The 20,745-nt window shown below is 41.0% G+C and overlaps 1 protein-coding gene across 1 annotated transcript; it reads right to left on the bottom strand.

The window, feature by feature from the left end:
- Positions 1 to 6,833: 6,833 nt before the first annotated feature.
- Positions 6,834 to 10,958, bottom strand: LOC125325287 (prolactin-like). Its single transcript, XM_048302190.1, has 5 exons — positions 10,616 to 10,958; positions 10,377 to 10,528; positions 10,123 to 10,230; positions 8,911 to 9,090; positions 6,834 to 7,274 (listed from the first exon to the last, which is right to left on the bottom strand). The coding sequence occupies exons 1-5, from the start codon at positions 10,650 to 10,652 to the stop codon at positions 7,080 to 7,082; spliced, it is 672 nt and encodes a 223-aa protein (XP_048158147.1). The 5' UTR covers positions 10,653 to 10,958; the 3' UTR covers positions 6,834 to 7,079.
- Positions 10,959 to 20,745: the final 9,787 nt, after the last annotated feature.

A 20,745-nucleotide genomic window follows, 5' to 3' on the forward strand; every position in this document is an offset into this window, starting at 1 on the left:
TCACTTTTATCTCTCATTCTAGTCATACCAATTAATTTCTTCTGTGCATGAGATAAGAAGAACTTTGTTTCTCTCAAGAGAGTAGATGGGTTTGGGTTCTTTTTGAAATTCATGAAATGTTGGAATTGTAAAAAGAAGAGAAGCCCGGGGACTCCGCTGGGTCGAGAGGAACGAAGTGCCAGTCTGAGTTCGAGTTCCTAGCTCTGAGTTGGAGTCTGAGTCCCTGTTAGGGCGCCAAATGTTGGAATTGTAAAAAGAAGAGACGCCCAGGGACTCCGGCGGGGAGAGGAAACTTGCAGTCCAAACCAATATGGTTGATAAGAGCAAGACTCCGTTTATTAGCAATCCAAAGGCACTTATATAGTATACCAGCTTGTTAACTCTTAAGTGGCTTAAAGCTTATCAAAGCACATTTCTACTTCTACATAATTGGACTTACATTGGCAAGCTTCTACAGTTATGTTATGATTAAAAGAATTCAGAGTTTATCTCCCTTCTCTCTCGGTCTTATCTACACAGCTGTACCTTCTCAAAACTCCCTTCTTGTTCCCAGCTTGGTTCTCACAGAGATTTTTCTCATGGAGAGTTCTTCTCACACACAGGCCTTCTGCTTGCAGGCTCTTGCTACAGTTCTTTTATTGATCCCATAATTCTATGAATGATCCATGTCCCTGATCCTTTAATAATTCCCAATAATGAAATAACACAATACATTCACGTGGACAAACATTGGCATTTTTGGTGTGTTTTCTCCATCTGTCCTCACCTATGTCAGTATTCAATTAGCTTTAAAGAATATGGTCACAGGGCAGCTGATAACCCCGGTAAACTATGCAATTTTAAAAGGCAACCAACCTACTCTATAAAATATTCCATGTTTAAGTAACTTTGATGAGAGTGTGTACTGGGAAGTGCAGTTCACTGACCTCTGTCTTTTCACCCATGCATGAATCTTCCAGCATTCTTAACTCTGAATGGCAGTGTCTTTTTTTTGGCTGTTGGTAGAATCTTTTGTATTTCAAAACTGTCATGACAGTATGCAGAATTGTAGCCAAAATGCACTAAGCGACAGACCCATAACTGGAAAAATTGCTACTACAGCGATTTCAGAAAAGTACTTATGGAGATGACATGCCTTAGTCCTGACTTACTCCTGTTTAAACTGGTGCCAGACACATTAGCATATGTCTCTATCAAAGACAGGACAGTATTCTGTGTAATACAAGTAGCCTTGAATATTATTAAAGCTACTTAAAATTATTTGCTTGCTTAATCAAATTTAAGGAGATCCGTCTATGAATTTAAGTGTATCTTTCTTTGTTTTATTTGCAAATCTTTATGGCAACATAAGATGGGAACATAACATTCATTTTCTTTTTCATGCATTTATGGAAGCCTTTGTTGAGAAGAGAGACTAAAGATATTTTATGTTACAGGCAAAACCTTTTGGAGAACATTATGGTTTTATAGGGACTGTTTTCTTTCTGGCATTCATATATATTATAGGCAAAAGATTATGATAGTCTAGTCTGGCTTTTCTCATCATATACGCCTTGAATGTTTCTGATTATTCTTGCCTTGGGCTCCAAATCTTTCGAACTATATTGTACGTATTCCAAAAAGCCATGCAATTGTTGTGGAGTAAATTGTTATTTAATTTTTTACTTTTTGGTAGGCGATTCACTATTCCCCTTGTTACATTGTATTATCTAGGAGGTGTAGGGTGTCTGAGGTATTTCCTATGTGTAGCATTTTGAGACTATAGTTACAGGCTGTGGAGTATTATGAAGGACATTTATTGGGATCCTGGGACTGGGGAGAGTTCCTCAAACTGCAAACCACAGTTAAAAAACTCATCTCTTCAGAGGCTGCAAACAAAGGAGATACTTATACTTGCTGGGCACCTCTCTGTTTGTTCTGGCAACTTACCAATGCTAATGTAATACAGAATACAACAAGGAAAGGGAGAAAGGGCTGAGACTCAGTACTTGCTTTGTTAACTGTGCTGCAGACTTCCATGCTCTCAGGCTGTGCTGCTGACACAGGGATCTCACTGGCCAACCCAGCAGCCTCAGGAACAGGAGAGGCTTTTCTCATCCCACCTATTGAAGATCCTCCAGATGGATCTGAATGTGGATCTTGAAAGTATGTTCTTAAAGCCAGGCAGAGGAGCTTCCCTGATACCTAAGAAGAGGCTGCTGATTTCCCTGTAGGTCTGGCTCTTGGACTTTTAAAATGTATCATGATGCAGACTTTTGTAGCCTGTATCAGCCACAGCCAGTCATGTTTTACTGCGTGTGAACGACACTGAGACTGTGAACATGAGAGGCCAGCTAGCTCCTCCATGGACCTCATATAATATCTTTAAAAACTGAATTTGCTGACCACAGCAGTGTCAGCACTTAAACTTTGGTTGTACAGATTTACGATATAAAATTATTTTGAAAGTTATTTTGTTTTTATTGATCCTTTGCCAAACAGAAAATAATTGTTATGATCTGCTGAGGAGAACAGGGCTGCTTTAAGGCCCGAAACTGCATTACTAACTTCAGTGTCAGAACAGTAGTACAATGGTCAAATGTCACTCCTGAGCTGCAGTAATACATCAGATTTGTTTTATCTGCTGTGATTTACTAGTACTGCATTTTAAATAGCAGTTACCATCACTGTAGCCACACAGCTCCTCTGACAAATATTTCTGCAGTCAAAAGACTGACATAAATTAAGTACATTCACATGCTTCAAGCACCTTCTACCAACTAGACTGTTACTGATTTTCACATACTAGAAGGAAAGACAAACCAATTTCATTATGATAGCTGTAAATCCAGTGCCTTTAGAAAGGACCAGAGAGGAATTAGGATCCAATTAACTTGAGACTCCACTTTGAACCACAGGGAGACCAAAAAGTCCCTTCAGAGAAAGGTTCACAGTGGACAAAATTGTCATGGACTGTGGAAGTCTTTAAATGAGCATGGTTCTAAGATATGTTATGGTGACTGCTGCTGTGTAAGATAAACTGGGATAGTTAAACCTGGATCTGAAATGCTCCCCATGCAGACTTGCATCAAAATTCATGGCAAGAAAATGGCAACTCCTTGTTTTTATATTGGTTGGAATTCTGAGCACTGAAGCTGGGCATGGTGGACCGGGATGTCAGAAGGTAACATCTCTATAGTGATCTTCTAGTGCTTGCTAAAGCACACAGAAATGCCACTTTTTATAAGCATCCAACCCTTGAGGCATTTTTCTGTATTTCCAAGTAATTTTTAATTACAGGTCAATATTTGAATGTGGGTAGCTGAACATGAATGTATATTATGCAAAGAAGACTGTTTCAATTTGTTTCTGTTTTGCTATCATGTGGGTTTAGATAAGAGCTAAACTACAAGCGACATTAGCCACTTAATCTACCATCCAGACATCAGCACATATGAGATTCAGTCTAAATTTAAGATACACTATCAAAAAAAGGAATGAAATGAGTTTTCAGTCACTGGGAGTGTCTCTGTTGTATCCTTTCTCATTCTGAAAAAAATGGAAACATTATGATGAGGAAATCTCTGATGTGCAGAAGCCAGTTCTAATAATTGAAACAAATTAATTGGACTGTACAAAAATGTCAACATTCTGGGATTATCGTGCAGTGTTTCATGGAATAAGGTCTGAAGAACAACGGAGATATTTCTAATTCTTAAATTTATTTGGTTGACAAGAAAGTTTAATGGAAACAGATTGTTTCACAAATGGAAATTATATCATGACTTGCCTATTTTGTTGCACGTGATGCCACTGCTTAACTGGAAACCAATCCTGATTTTCTGATTTTCCATTAATTTACAGAATTGTTTCTCCTAAATTAATATTCTGATATAAAAGTGATGGATTCTCAAACTCCAAAGCATTTGATAGTAGCACACGATTTTACATTATCAAATTCTCTTAACCAGTTACGCTGCTGTCTTGGAGGAAATAATGCAGGAGATGAAGTATTCCCCTGTGCAAAAGCAATCGTCACTGGTATTTCTGTTTGAGGCATCGGTGGCCACAGAGAAAAACATGCCCTTTTCAGCTCACTGCTCGGTTGTTTCCTCAATCGCAAGAGGAAGCAAGGCAGTGCTAGCAATATAGGAAGGCTTTTGTTTTACCAACATGCCTCGCTTCAGCCAAAGGCAAAACTGAAATACAGCACTAATGAGGATGAATGACTGTGGATAATACTTCGGTGCACTGTTGTTCCTCGTGTGCCACCCACTATCTCATTCTCTCTGCTTTCACATTTCTGTACAGCAAAACGTTCCCAGGGTTTAGCACTTCGGAGGAGATGAGAGTTTTTTGTATGACCTGCTCCGTTTGCGACGTTTTCCAGCTGACCCTTAGCTGCACCCCTTGGGAGGCCCTGCCAGCTGCGGGTACGGCTGATTTCTGAATCACCTTGCAATTCGCTTGCAATTACTTTCCACCAGGCAGGTCAATAGGGGTCGCGCCCGCCTCCCATGGCGGGGAGCGGGGCGGGACACTGCCGGTCCGGAGGGAGCTTCCTGCCGTCAGCCTCTTCGACGCAGTGACCCCTCCCGTGTCTGTCACGTCTCGCTTCTGACGCAGGGTGGCTGTCGTGTCTCTGCCGGTACGCGGCGGCCTTACCCCGGCACCGCTTGTCTCCCCAGCGAAGGCGCGGTTGCCCCACTGCAGCGTTTGGGAGCCAGCAGTGACCCCTCGCTGGCATGGGAGGCACACACCGCCAGCGGGCTGCTGTACTCCGGCACTGCGGCTACACCAGGTGGCCGCATTAATGCTACAGCTATTAATTGCTACTACATCTTCTGTGATCACAGGTAGATGCAGGCAGTGTGGGCATCCCCCTCTGGTTCTGTCCGTTTGCTCAGAGGAGACTTCCTTTGCTCTCTTTGGAGCTGTGTTTTGTTTCCAGAATTTCCTCAAAATCTGCCCACGAATGCTGCCTATTTCATTATCTGTTTCTGGTATCTTACTGCTCAAGCAACTGCAGCTAGTAACTTCCTCAGGGCAGGCACGATGTGACCCATTGCCTCTCTACTATACCTGTCACAGCAGGGACCAGACACGAATTGTGAACACTCACAGCTTCTAGCTGCAAAAGTACATCAGCCATCCACCAGATAGGAGATATCTGAGGATATCGGCAGTTACAGGCATGTAACTGAAAATTGTTTCTCTGGTCTGCATAAATGCTTCTTTGAGAGCTTTCCTTGCTAGGTTTCTCAAGCCCAAATTCAGTATCATTATTAAATAATCAGCATTTTACTCCTCATTCTTGACTGCCTGAGCTCTTGCTACTGTCAGCAACCATCAAGATCACATAAGGCCAGAAAAGAGCATTCAGTGATAAAATACTCAAGAATCTTAAAGATAAATCCATGTTGATTATAACTGCTTGTTCAAATGGCTCAGTTAGGCTCTGAATGCAAAGAAGTTTTGTTCTATGCACAGCCAGCAGCACCACTCTGCTGCTAGGAAAATGTGATTTCCATAAAATATCTGACAGCTTTCATATTTTTATTTGCTACAGAGTTTGTCATCATTACTGTAAAACCCAAGGTCTGTGTCAGCATCTGGAATGGGAAAGAGACTTATTGCTACTCCCTGCTCAGCCCTTGGACTGAAATGCTATTGAGATGAGAATTCTGACTTATTTTTCACAGAGAAACTTTTTCTTTAGGAGTTTCTACTGAAATCAGTGAAGCCATTACAGATATAAAAGAGCATTCAAAATGAATAAAAATACTAGATTTTATGAGACACGTATGAAAGCCCACAGAAATCAGTAAGAAGTATGATGTGAACATAAAAGTCTGACATAGGCCCTGCAGTTAAATGAACTGATCAACATCAATGCCACTCTTCAGTGTTAAGCAATATTCTGCAGGCAGGTATGTACGTAGAAATGGGGGGAAACATTTTCTTTGTGTAAAAATATACTTTATTGATAGTATATAGATGTACCAAGGTTTAACAAATTGAACCTTACTTTCAACTATGTTTCAGCTTCTGTAAGGCTTTCCACAGGGTCCCGTTTCATACCCGTATCTCCAAATTAGGGAGACATGGGTTTGAAGGCTGTACCATTTGGTGGTTAAGAATTGGCTGGTTGGTTGCAGCCAGAGAATTTTGGACAGTGGTTCTTATGTCCAGGTGGAGGCCAGTGACAAGTGGTGTCCCTCAAGGCTCTGTCTTGGGACTGGTGCTCTTCAGTATCTTCTTCAATGACACAGAGAGTGGCATGGAGTGCACCCTTAGTAAGTCTGCAGATATGAAGCTGAGCAATGCAGCAGAGGAGGGGATGCTACCCAGGGGAACCTGGACAAGCTTAAGAAGTGGGCCCACAAGAAACTCATGAAGACAGCCTGAGAGAGTTGGCATTGTTCAGCCTATAGAAGAGAAGGCTCCAGGGAAATGTCATTGCTGCCTTGCAAGACTTAAAAGATGGCTCATAAAAAAGAGGGAGAGCAGCTTTGTAGATGGGTAGAGAGTCACAGGATAAGGGGGAATGGTTTTAAACTAAAATAGGAGAGATTTAGATTAGATGTTAGGAAGAAGTTCTTTATTGAAGAGAGTGGTGAGGCACTGGAATACATTGCCCAGAGAAGTTGTGGATGGCCCATCACTGGAAGTCTTCAAGGACAGCTTGGGTGGGGCCCTGACCAACGGTGATCTAGTGGATGACATCCCTGCCAATGGTGGAATGGGGGGTGGAACTCGGGGATCATTAAGGTCCCTTTCAACCCAAGCCATTCTGTAATTCTGCGTATATATCTAACATGTGTGAATCAGCCATAATATAGTCTGTCACAGTATAATGTGCAAGAACATTTATTTATCTAATGCTATAGTACTCCTTTTTATTGGTGCATTAACCAACATACACACATGATGCTTTATTTAGTATTTCATCTGCATTGGTCAACTGTGTCAGGTAGCTGCCAAAGGATTTCAAAACCAATTCCCTATTAAAATTACTCTAAAAGTGATAATTTAGAAGTTCTATTTTATTTAATCTTTATAAGCAACATGCTGAAGACTACTTGTCAAGGGATTAAAATTTAGCAACTATTTTCTGGCATAATCCTACATTTGAGAATTTTTAAGTAGCTTTGTACTTTATTGGAATCTCTCCTAAAACAGTGAATGAAGTCAGAGTCACTCATCATGTTTGCTTCATTACTAATTGATAAAGCAGTGCCTTCAGATGATGCCATTCCATGTAATGAATTGCTGATGATGCCCATTGACTGCATCTGTATTGAAAATAGGAAAAGAAGTACAGCTTGTAACTATGCATACAACAAATCTTAAAAATACTACTGCAGAAGTCAAGGGAGGTGTCACTATGTTGGGCTGTACTACTCCAGGTCTTTCACATACTAATTGAATATATATTTAAAGGTCCTTACATAGAATAACACTGTCTTTTTATCCTTATGGTATCTCTGCAATTTTTGGACTAGACTGAAATGATTTGATACACTAGTAATGAATGCTCCATCTGAGTTTGAGGAACCCCTGTTTGGAAATCTTTATTTCCTCTTGAAGTATTATAGCAAATCAGTCTTGAGACTTTTTAGCCATTTATTTTAATGCTTTTTGTGAAGGGAAGCTTCTAACATGAGCATCCACCAGTGCTGTTTATTTAACCTGGTGAATTCTGCCAATTGTGATCACCTGTCGGAGTAGGTGCTTCACAACAAAAGCAAGTTTAGAATTTTTCTGTCTTAACAGAAAAACACAGATGCAAAATATGAAATGCATTAATTTTTGTAATGGTATTTCTACCCTGTGGTATATCCATAGTACAGGGAGGTCAATACTTCAAAGAGATCCCTCTTAGTAATACCTTCAAAGGTGTTAGGAAAAATAAAGCAGATAAATATACCAAAAGGGTGTATCTAGTTTAGAATTTGCTTGAAGCAAAGGTCAAGCTTGAGGTTGAACACTTCTTTCTGAACTTTAGGGCCATTTTAACCCAAAACCACGGCTGCATTTGGATGATGGAGTTTCTGTGTGTAGCTCTGAGTCACCCAAACCAAGGCTGCATTTTAGAGCAGGGTACAGTTCAGCCTATTCTAGTGATGAGCTGCTTACCATTTTAAAACTTGTATTTCCCACCTGTGTTCATGAAGCTGAAAGTTGATCTACTAGTGTAAGATACTAGTTTATTAATCACTTTTTTTATTGAAACAGACACCTTGGCAGTGTGGCCATTTTAGAGAATAGGCCCACAGATTTCATTTGTTCAGCCAAAACGACAGTTAGTTTTAGATATAAATGCACAAAAATTGCAACAGTCAGGACTTCTAGCTAGTAATGAGAAGAGAGAAATGGAAATAACAAAAAATGTTATCCAATGATTTATATAAGATCTGCCATAATTCAGAACAGAGTTTTGAAATTGTTTTGTGACTGACATCAGACTTAAGCAATGCCACTGTTGTCTTGTAGAACTTATCCCAGCATAAAATTATCGCCTTAGGAAGGAGCTCTTTGCATCAGACAGCAGTGATACTTGACTTACTTAGAACGTAAATCCAAATAAAACTTAACACAATTATTAAACATTTATCATGGTCTACCCACATCTTTTCTACTGGCCTAGAAAACTCAAGTCATTACCGGATCATATATGAAGCTACAAAAGGCTCTATTCATTTTAAAATACTGCCTCAAAGATAAGGACTCCTATAATGCCATCTACATATCTGCCAATCTATAAACTAAGTCACATCCTTTGACAGAAAGATGACTGTATCTGTAACAAAGTCCTGCATTTTGCTGAGTAAGAGCCTCCAAGCCCAAGTGGGAGCAGACATTGCCCCCTCCCCAAAGTCACTCATGCCACATAACTGGTGTAAATAAAAGCTACATCAAAAATCTTGCCTTTTCTGTTACTTTCTCAACTCCAGTCTGCAGCTCATGTACCATATTGCTGATTTGCTTAGCTTTGCTAAGGCTGTCATCAGGTAGCTCTTGATGGTGCTCAATATGCTGGTTAAAGTGGGAAAGTGGTTCTTTCCAGGCTTGCAAGAGTTTCAGTATCAGGTGAGTTAGTTCTTCTCTCTTATAAATTAGAACAAGGGAGAATGTCTCTGTTACTTTGCAGCAGATCATATGACTACTCTTAGTCTCATTGTGAAACCTCAGTGGGATTAAGACTTACATCTACAATTCAGCACTTAAACACCACTCTGTCTCTGTAACACCCAAAAGTTGTATTTGTCGTGTTTTCAGCTAATACAAGCAGGGCCTCATCTCCCATTGCCCTTCCAGGTGGCCTTCTAGAAGAATGTCTTGGGGCAAGCTCCTCACTCCATCACAACCAAACAACAAAATGTTAACATTTGTCTTTGTCTGTCTCCTAGAGGCAAAAGTTTCTCCCTTTGGTGTATCCCCAACTTCACAACTTGCTTTTTCTCTGTATGAACAAACTCTTCCTACTCTTCTCTGAACTAATAATGATTTTTTTCTCTTTGCCATCACAACTGTGATGCAAATCAATTTGCTGTTCTTTTCCCCTTACCTAACTACCGATTCAGAGATAATGACTTATTTCTTTCTCCTGATTGCTTTTTGTACTTTGCAGTGATCCTGATTAGCTTAACTTCTCTGCCACACAGGTTTCTAAGTTTCTGTTCCACAGAGTTTGCCACAACAAAATCAAAGGATGTCTGTCAGTCATTCTGATGAAGTACTACTGCAATATCCTTATTATAACTAGTGTATATGTTCCGAGCATAGGTAAAAACACAGAGATTTAAAATTCAACTAATTTATGATTCATATGCAATACCTCTGTGATGTGCACCGGTTTGGGGTCAAAACTTAGCAGCTTCTTCCATTCAGGTTGTTGATGAAGCTCCAGAAGCATAAAAACATCTCTGCCTATCTCCAGCCCGACTGGAGTGGGGGACCATCACAGCATAATGAATGAGACATTTCGGGGCTCTGACGGGACGGGAGGTATTTTCCCCTTTCTCCACGGGGAGGAGAAAGAAGTCGGTGTGACCCACGGAGTCCGCTTCCAACCCCCCAGGCCTCGCGGTACCACTTTCTTCCCTGTCTCTGCCCGCCGTCGCCGCCGTTGCCCCTTACCGGGATTTTTTGGGCGTATTCTTTGCCATTGGGGGTCAGCATCCCCGACGTGTGGCACTTCCGAGCGGGCCTTCCCAGCTCGTTGTTACGGGGAGGAAAGTGCTTTTCCTACGGAGGAAGAACACCTAAACGTACACCGAGAGCACCACCACCACCCTCCATCCCGCCGCCTTTTTCCCTATCCCGCCCGTCGGCAGCCTCTCCCAGGGCGGTGCAGCCCCGCTCCGCGGCGGCGGGGCCAGCCCGGCACTCACCAGCTCGGCATAGAGCGCCGTGGAGAGGCTGTGGATCCTGCCCGAGTGCCGGATCACCCGGTCGAAGAGATCGGCCACGGTCAGGGGGTGGCAGCCGGCGTCCCCCGGAGCGCAGAGCAGCAGCCACAGCAGCACCAGCGCCGCAGCCGCACCTGCGGAGAGGGCGGCGGCGTCGGGGCGTGGAGTGTCGGGGTGTGCCCCCGTCCGGCCCGGCCCCGCCGCCCGCCCGCCGCCCTCACCTGCTCGCCCCGCCGCCCGGGCGAGGGCCATGGCCATGGCGCTGCGGAGCCCGTGCCCGGCGCGCAGCGGCTGCGATCGGCCGGCGATACCCCCGCATCTCCTATATATGCTGTGATCTCCCGGTGATGACGGGTCTCTCCCCTGACGTGCGCAGCCCGCGGCCACCGGGAGGCAGCCCGCCCGGAGCGGGGCTTACGGCTTGGTGGGCGGACGGGAGCATCCCTCGCACCGACGGGACCGACTGCCCTCGGCAACCCACCGGACCCGACACAAATGGGTCTCCCGGGCTCAGTGGTGGGGCTGCTACCGACCGCCACAGCCGCCCGCCCGTCACAGCCCTCCCGTGGGCAGAGTGGGGGGCGGCTCCACGCACTGAAGTGGCGTAGTCAGGTCCGTCCCAGAGCGCCCACGGCCGTCGAAGGGGGTAACGGTGGGAGAAAGGAGACGAGGCAAAGGAACTGCTCGTGTCCGTGGTGACGGGGTTTATAAAAGGACAGCAACGGGCAAAATGAGGGGTGGGAGAGAAGCCTTGTCTGATGGCATTCATCTCTTAGCCATCTTTTCAAATCACACTGTTGATATCAGAGCTGCTTTTCCTGCTCCATTGCAGGTGATCCGAGGTAAGACTGCTGAAGATGTAATAGCTAGTGACTGCATGTTTGGTGGTGCAAATGTACCTGAGGATGGTTGGTGGCTAAATGTTCAGGCAGTAGCACAGCAAAGGACTTAGATCAGGATCCCTAAAGGGGTGCAAGTCCTATGGACATGGTTGGTGTTCTCTATTTTGGGGCATGAGATCCTGAGCAACCCTCAGGACACGTAACAAAATTTGAGATGCTGGTCATAAGGAAAATTAGTTGACTCTGCCCTTCTTACTGGGGTTTTTCACTGCCAAGGGAGAAGTCTGCTTAGAAATGAGGATACACCACCATTATGCTGGAGTTACGTATCTGTTTTCTAGCCCCTGAATCCTGATTTCATTTATGGAAAATGGAAGGAATATACCTCTGCCAGAATGATGAAGATCATCCCTCTCCCCACGTTTTAAGGGCAGCTGGGTGACTAGACTCATTCTGGAGGTAGAAGACATGAGTTTGACTAGTTCCTGACCAAGGTGAAATGGAACTCTCTCACCTATACTCTGTGTGGATACTAAAAAAAATGGTAGAAAACAAGTAGAGGTAGCTACTTCTCTAGCCAGATCTTAAAAGTAATTGTCTGCCACTGCTTCTGCCTGAAGTCAAGAGTCATTTCCAAAGGATTCACATTTTGAAAGGTTGATAGCACAATGGGTCTATAAGATACTTTTAACCCCTTATTTTTTAGAATTTATAAAATTAATTTTAAAAAGTTTTTTAAGATGTGCCTAATGATCTACACTATCCAGCAGTTTCTCATTTTCTTACCTCTGCAGTGTCTCTAATGAATAAACAGTGCAGTTAATTTCAGCATTTAGTGCTGCTGAAAGACTGGAGAGACCATACAGCCAGCCTTGGCAATAGCTCCGAGCTCTTTGGTAGATGATGAAATACTTAATGGCTTGTGGTCCACTTGAAGGCTTGGAATATTAGTATTAATTCTAATAATTATCAAAAAAGAGGCAGTCTTTTTTGTCTGCATATGACAGGATCTGAGAACCATTGGTTGTCTGCACATGGGAAGCACATAGATCAATGACTTATTTTTATTGGCCAATAGCCATTTTCTCTTATTTTTCATGTATCTTTGAGAAATCCTGATATATGCAAATCTTAAAAAGGTTCCTTAAAATATTAAATTTTTAAGTTTTGAAGAAGCAATGAACTTTAACCGTGGAAAATGTAAATTACTTGAACAGCAACTCTGCCCCTTCCAGCCTGCCAAAGATTTATAGTGCAAGATCAACTGGAGTTCATTATGTATTCAAGAATCACTCTTAAATTTACATCACAAAGGAATAAAAGCTGGAATGAAAAAGTTTGTTTCAACCAAATACTGTCCACTGTCAATTTGACCTTTTCCTATAACACAACAGCAGGCACATTTTACAGCTCAAGAAGGGACACGTCACACACTTCTGCTCTGAAAGTTTATAACACGAGCTCTTGAATAAAACAGGATGAAAATTATGTAACCTGGATCTTAAAAGGGAAATGAAGAAAGAGTTGGCTACCCTCTTAAAGGAGCCAACCACTTTCTGAAGGCTGGATCTCAGATCTGTGGTTTTTTTCCTGAGTTCTGTAAACAGAATCACTTCATATAGACGTGTTTGACTTTTCTCTTCTTCTCTGCTCTTCTCTCTCTTCTCTGTGGAAACAGCTGTCCAATTCCGGCTTTCATATAGCAATCACTAAACTTGTCGATTTTGTCTTTGTTTGTGTTGCTCTGGATTGCTGCAATCTTGAGAATCCAAAGACATAGACAATACAAGGTCAGTAAAAACACACAGTATTTTTCATTAGATCTATTGATATATCTGGAAAAATGGAAACAACGTTTCTGAGCAACATGAGCTTTTTCAGAGTGAATCTGAAAAACTGTCTGCTTGACCAACTATCTGTTTTTTAAAAATGAATTGTTTGCAAACCTCATCTTGCTCTGGGCTGTATATTTCTTCCCTTTATATCTTCTTCTTCTCCTTCCTCTCACTCTTCACAGTATAAACATTCTTTAGTCCCCCTGTCTTAAAGGAACTGGTTCTTGACTCCAGTTGTCACTCTGGGCAAAATCATTCCCCTTCCTCCATCTCATTAAATAGCTTCACTCACTGAGAAGTTGCTTCCATCTACTAATTCACTAATCTCTGGTGGCACATAGTTTTGCCTTTTGATTGTCAGGTGAGCTCAGGGTCATGAGTATAGACTGAGCTAGGGCAGAGAAATCTCATTTTCTGCTTGCAAATGTAGTCCAGGAGCCGATGGAACATGTGCTTGACACATCAAAATGGAGCAGGTGTGCTGCTTCTTTTTCTACTTCTCTGCTGGACAGCCTCTTACAGAAGCTGCATTTTTATCTTCTTTGGGGCTACAGAGATGTGTACTATTTGTGACTGTGATTGTAGCACACAAGTAGAGAGAAACATGGCTTTGAAACATCTGCTCTATTCCAACCCTCTGGAGAAGATTAATTCCTTAGCTGGTGTGCTGACTACTCATGAGAATGAACTTCTGTGCTATTTTAGGCAAGACCTGTATGCACATAAAGATTAAGTAAAACTGAAGATATAGAGCCAGTTACAAATTCAGGTACTTTAAATTCTGAAACCCTTCATTATTGTTATTATTATGTAGTATTTTACATCCTGCTAAAGAGGTAGAATCAATTGTGTAAGGACAGATTGTGGTCTATGTGGAGTGCCTGAGCAAAATACTGCCATGCTAAACAGATATTGCTGTAAATCAATGATTTTCACCTACTAAGCATCATACAAGTCAAGTGGGAAAATCAATGTCTTAATGTTTTATTTATGAAGTGATTTTTTTTTAGGATATTGTTTCAGTTTATTTTTTAAGAGGAGAACATTTCTGTTCTCATCTCTGTTGGCTTCAGTGGGCTTGCTTATATGTGTGAATTTGGTTCTATCTGATAGAAGATTTACTTAATATTGATTTGGAAGGACAGATCCAATCACAGGGAAAAATAGGTTCTGTGAAAACTGATCTTCACTGAAACTTGAAAGGGTAATACACATTATGAAATTTTAACTTGAAATTTTAGGTCCTTTTCTACACAAATTTTTGTTTGTTAAATATAATTACTTCAGATTTGCATTATATATTTTATATAAGATTTTGTTTATTTCAGTTCTGCAATTGGTCTTGAATGTAGCCTGGAGAAACAAACTGGATTTGAGCATGAATGGTAGAATCTATAATTAAAATATTTAATGCTTTTTAGACAATGAAACTTTAGGAGAAAATCAGTTCTGCATTCTGGGATGTTCAATTCCATTGAAGAATGCCCTTACTTACAAATGCAAAATATTTCTAAAATATAAAAATAGTTTTTAAAAAGAGAAAGGCATGGTTGAATCCTACTATTTGAATATTTACAGATGTTCTTACTATCTTAACATTACGGAGAGGGGTGAGCTGCAGATTTTGGGAAATCCTACAATGGAACTTCATTTTCCTCTAAATCACTACAAAGGAAACCAGTCTTCTCAAAAGAAGCTGCACCCTAGCTATAAAGGTGCATCATCATCCTTTCTACTTCTTACAGTGTCCATATAGGACAGTCAATATCCTGCCTCTGATGTGCTGTAATAATACTAAGTATTTCAAGCTTAGCTATATTTTCCCTGATATGAAGTGTGTCATTGCTGTGTCAACAGGATCAGTAGTAACAATATTTTTGTAGAGAAAAATGAAATTATATATTTAATATTTGTAAGTACATCAAGCAAAAATGCTTTCTTTAGCTCATGATCAGAAATTGCCTGGAGATAAATTTCAGGCAAAGTCATTACCTCAGTTCTGAGAATTTTAAGGAAATCTCTGTCACACACAGGTGGCAATTTCAAGGCAATGTCTCTGTGCCCACTCAAATCTCTAATCGGCTTTGGCTGACTTCAATAAACACTGGGTTAGGCCATCATGCTGGTGTAGCTCCACTAACTTTGGTGAATTTACTTTTGGTTCACTGACGTCACAAAGATGAGGTTTGGGTCCTGAGTCTATATTATTGATAAACATTTGCAGTTGAATATGAACTGAATTAACTCCAGGTTAATTCTGTAGTATTCATCTGGAAAGAATACATGCTGTGTCCTCTGTTTAGGAAATCAAATTATTTAGAGCATTTAGTGAAGTAGGGAAGAAGACACTAGGACTATCCACAGATTTGAAATTATGCTTCATTTAAATTGTAACTTCCCATCTGCCACCATATTGAAGTCATCACTGTAGAACAGAATCTTGTCAGAGGTACCGAAGGTCCAAGTTTTCATGAGTGTAGTATGAACATAACCTAACTTTAGTTCATTAAATATCTGGCTAGTGTCAGGTGTTGCCAAGATATGCATTCCCCATTGATATAATAATATTTTACAGCATAGAGTAGTTGGCAATATCTCAAGTTTTGGTTTTTTCATAGCAGGACTCACAAGAAAAATGACATAAATATATAGGTCCTCCATTAAAAAAAAATTTTGTAATTTCTGCTACATTCTTTTCATATTCTCAGATATTATCAAGGCATTTGTTATTATAAATTGCTCCTTGCTGAAGTTGGAAATACTAACTATGCTATGGAATCTTCCTTTGCCCTCTTTGTGCATAAAAGCTAATACTTTTAATGACATGACTGAATGGTGTTTTTTCTCATGGATTCTACTTTGGCCTATTCAACTGAATAAGTGGCTACTGAATTGTGGTTTTCTCCTGTTGTTCACTGTGTGCTCTCATGCCTTATTTACTACCCACTGTTCCAGCCCATTCTGAATACATAATCATTTTCCTTTTGGAATCTCTCTAGTGCTCTTGAATATATGTCTGTTCATGCACATTAATTAATTTATTATCCCAGCATATTCCTGAGGTGGAGGGATGCTATCATGCCCATTTTGTAGAAAAGTGAAGAGGCACAGTGAAATTATGTACTCATTTGGATAGTCAATTTGCCATTCAAAGGATATGAATAGTACTTGAGAAAGAGCCTCACATCAGATTACGAAAAGCTTTATGTGTAAGTAATATCTTTAATGAACTCAGATATAAAAGTCTTTTGTTTAGGTCCCAGCTCTGCTCTTCTGAAGATACTTCCCTCACCACAACCACAGGGGAAAAATAGGTAGTTTCACCCAGCTCTGCTTGGAACCCTGACGTCTGTTTTCAGGCATTTTTCTTTTAAGGTAAGAAGTTGATAGCAGTAGTAAGTTATTATTCATCTTTGGGGAAAGGGTAAAGATATTTGCTGACACTAAGGTGGCACTAAGTGAGATCTGGGAACATTTTGTTCCATCTCAAGCTGTAAAGGGGCTGTACTGTAGTTAGACAAAACTGTCAGTCTTGTCTCCAGTACTGAGACATCGACACATGTAAGTATTCCCTTCACCAAATATTCCTATTATATGGATATTTTCTCCAGATCTCCCATGCCTTCTTGTTTTGAGATACCTATTCAACCTGTTGCATACTTTTTCCTACGTCTTTTAGTAGTCTTTCTCCTCAGACTTAGCTTCTAGTTATCCTGTCTGCCTCATCAATACCTAATCTTCATTCCCTTCCTTGCACCAGACTTTTTGCCCCATTCTATTTGCTTTCTCACTGGTCAGGCCTGAAGCTTGACAGAACGCACCTGAAGCTTGGAAGGACAAATTCAGGTCCTGCTGTCCTCTACCTGGGCTTCCCAAACTGCTCTACATGGGACCAGTACACATCCTCTCTGAATCTGCAAATTCTTCTTTCAGGGTTTCAGAGCACAGCATGGCAGCAGAGGCAATGCAGACGAGATTATGCATACTCTGAATTAAGTGTCATGGCCAAGATCTTTTATTCCCTGGTAGTTTAGAGTTGCATCATCTCCGGGATGAAGGATGTTGAGTGGAGGTGGGGTTGCTTAGAAAGTTTGTGGCTAATACCAAGAAGGTTATATTGCATGTATACAGAGTGTTTTCTTTTCCAAAGGTTACAAGTTGACCATAAGAGGGTGAATTTGCACAAGAATAAAAAATACCTATCTGAGCTTACAGTTTACAGTTGACCTGTACATGGCTTCTGTGCCACAAATTCTGTTCCCTTTTAACTTAAAGACTTTTCTAGTCCCTGCTCACCCCACCAGCAGTACTCAGGGGTTGTGGGGAGCAGCAAACCAGATCTCATACTCCTAGAAAGTACTAACAGTATGCGCTATCCCACTTACAGGTTAGGAGGTGTGTTTCGATCATTTACAGATGAAAGAAACACTGAAAGGAAAAGTCACTCTTCCAAGATGGTGCAAGGAGTTCTCCTGGCTAGCAATAACCCCCATGCCTTTCAGTTCCTGTGCTCTAACCTCAGGAATCCTTCTCTGGACAGACTAGGTGCTCCATGCTGAGAAAAGACTAGTGCACGTGCTTTTGACATTTATATTACAATAAATATTGTATAAAGTGATAAATTATCCAGAATCAGAAAAGAAAAATTGCTCCTTCTTGTTCCCTAGAGGGTTTTTTTGTGTGTGTGTGTCTTTCCAAATCACTGACTTGTACTACCATTTATATTCACATGCTTATGGACTTTATTCTTGTGTCATCTCCTGACTGCAGCCATGTGACAGCATAGCAATAGCGAGAAAGCCTGCAGGTTTTCTTACTAAACTGCTCCAAACCATTTAATAGATTGGAATAAGTGCCTAACCTTCCACTTTCTTATGTAAGATGATGAACATAGATTATTTATAGAGGCTGCTGTCTCTAAATTTGTTTACTGTCACATGGAATGTGTGTCTGTCTTTCACATGTCTCTCTCAAACTCCTTGGAAAAATAAACTTACTACCAAATGTTAAGAACTCACTGGTCCTGTTGTGTGTTGTAGTTGACAAGGATGAAATATGACATACTTCTAATAAAAGTAGTTGGAATGAGTAATGTGTATATATATATAATTATCATGCTCATATGTTGACATCTAACTTTGTGAAAGGAAATAATTAAATAACAAATTACTGTAATGTAAATTAAGGCTTCATTCCAGCATTTCCTAATAATCCTTATTGTTCCCAGGACAGGAGTTATTTAAAATGGATGGCCAGAATATCCTTTCAAAAGGGAGAAGCAGGCATGCAAATTAAAATTTACTTTCCCCTGTGTACTTGTTCTAACTGACCTTTGTGTGAAAGAAGTGCAGAGAAATAAAAATCCTCCTACCCTGAACCAGGCATAACCAGCCAGGAGTACAAGACTCTTCCAGTGTGCTCTCCTCATCTTGTCTTTCTGAGAGGAGTAATCATCTTTACTACACTCCATCCTGGAACCGTAGGACCTGTGTGACTGCGGGGTTTTTCTGGACTGCGCTGCAGGGACAAGTGTGTCACTTGCCAAGATCTCCACCGCTCTTGGGAGCAGCCCTTCTTGCTCCAGCCAAGCCCAGGAGCAAGGGGAGCTGGAGGCCAAATACTGCTCGTTCTTGTGCACTGGCCCTCATCTGCTGGTCCTCATGCACCATGGGTGCTGTGGCTCTGTGCATACAAGTGTGCTCAGTCCTGGCAGGAGACAGCGCTATTTGAATGGCACAGTTTAAATCAGAAGTGATGGGAAAAGTTCTTACCCTGAAAATGTTTCTGAAAATGCCTGCTGATGTTCCTGATTTATATACAGACACCCTATCACCTCTTAGTATGTAACTGCTGCCACGGATGGGTTGTTACAGCTGCAAGTAGGCAGAGTAGAACCTGTCAGAAGAAAGGAAAATTGAAGCTTCAAGCAGACCACAACCAAGTGCAATGCTGTTACAGAGACTTCTGCTCCCCCTGGCTCCTGTCTGATCTCCCTGACCACAAGATGGAATAGAAGAAAAAACATGAGCAAAGGGACCATGGAAAGGCCCGCTATGGAGCAAAAGGGTTTGTGTTTCTGGTTAAATCCATGATGTTTTAAGATTCCAAACCTAACCAGTCTTGCGGTGTGGCATGAGATCGAACTGCCCCATTCAGCTGCATCCCTTTCTCAGGGGTTCATAAATCTGTCTAAGGTGTAGGTGACTGGCTGTTCAGTAGCCCTAAGACATATCCAAGTAACATTCAGCTCTTTTCTTGCTGGTGAATCCAAAAAGGTAAAGTCTATAGTATTGAAAAAATGAAAAAAAGTAGAAGAAAATGTCTGGAAAAAAATTGGCTTGTGCTAAGAGAAAATCTGAGACAGAGAAAGTAAACAGTGTTACAAAAAACATAAGCCCAGCTGGAAGGAACTAACAGCCATTCCTGCAAAAATGTATCTAATTGCTTTTCCCTGCAATCACCAATTAAAATGTGAAGCTTGGAAAGAATGGGACAAATACGAAGGGAAGCAAGCTTGAGGCTAGAAAACCTGGTGAAAGGAGGAAGACCCCAGGTGGCCAAAAATGTTCATCATTTCAAGCTTACTACCCAGACTGGTCTGTCACTCAACAAGTGAGAAGAATGAGCAAACCTTTCTTCACCTCTGACATAGGCTAGAGAAAGCTTCATGTTCCCACCCCTTCTGATTTAAGTTTCCCATTTACTTGACAAGTAGACTGTTAATAATGTGGGGGGTTGGTTTTTTTTTTTTTTTTTTTTGAATGTCAGTTGAAAAAAAATCTGTAGGAAATAAAAAGATAAGAAAATCTAACAGTGGGCTTTTCTCGGTGTTATCTGATGGATGTGTTATTGGACTTTTCAGTTGTTCTTAGGTGCGCAGACGTTTTAGTTAATGTTTGTACAAAAATGAATGAACCACCACATGGTCAAATGGAAAACTGTACCTGGCATTAAGAAATAAATTATAATTGTGTGTCACCAGCTATCAATGATCTTTAGGAAATGACAATTTCTATCAGTGAAAAATTGTCCTAGACTTTGTAGTGGAACATGTGAACGCTGAAGGAACCGTCACAGGCAGACTCATTAGCAAATGCTCATTTCTTTAAACTACAGACAGAATATGTTGACAGTGAAACTTAATTGCCAAGAATGTATTTGATTTAGAATTACTGAACCAAAGACTGTGATTTTTTTATAGGGAACTATGTTGTCACACCATCTTTCTTATTTATTTGGGGCCATTAATCATCATACTACAAATCTAAGGCTTAGCAAGAACAGTTCTGGTGGGTTTTTTAAGGTGTATAGATTTTGAACTATAACTATTTCCTCATTCTTCTCTCCTAACGTGACAGTAATATTTTCCTCTCTGTCTCCCACTGTCAAGTCTATCGTGTAAATGTATGTAAATATACAAGTCACTAAGTATGACGTTATATTGCTTGAATAGCAATATAAGCCTGAAATAATGTAATTAAAATGGCATGGTTGTCTGTTTCTTTGTCAGTGGCAGAGTATGTCTTTAGGAAGGAAATACTGTCAAAGAAAATGAATATAAAGACATCGGCTCTGCAGAATATGAAAATATATGTGTGGCTATGAATATCTGCTGGTTGGACTGATAAGTCTGACAGCTGCAGGATTACTTAAAGTTACTCCTGAGCATCTTTT

This window comes from Corvus hawaiiensis, chromosome 4 (assembly GCF_020740725.1).
Source record: "Corvus hawaiiensis isolate bCorHaw1 chromosome 4, bCorHaw1.pri.cur, whole genome shotgun sequence".
Taxonomy (NCBI): Eukaryota; Metazoa; Chordata; class Aves; order Passeriformes; family Corvidae; genus Corvus; species Corvus hawaiiensis.

Coding starts and splice junctions, on each gene's coding strand:
- LOC125325287 (XM_048302190.1), bottom strand. CDS start 10,652: ATGGCCATGGCCCTCGCCCGGGCGGCGGGGCGAGCAG. Junction 10,529..10,615: donor CCGGGCGGCGGGGCGAGCAG/GTGAGGGCGGCG, acceptor CCCTCTCCGCAG/GTGCGGCTGCGGCGCTGGTG. Junction 10,231..10,376: donor CGGCGCTCTATGCCGAGCTG/GTGAGTGCCGGG, acceptor CTTCCTCCGTAG/GAAAAGCACTTTCCTCCCCG.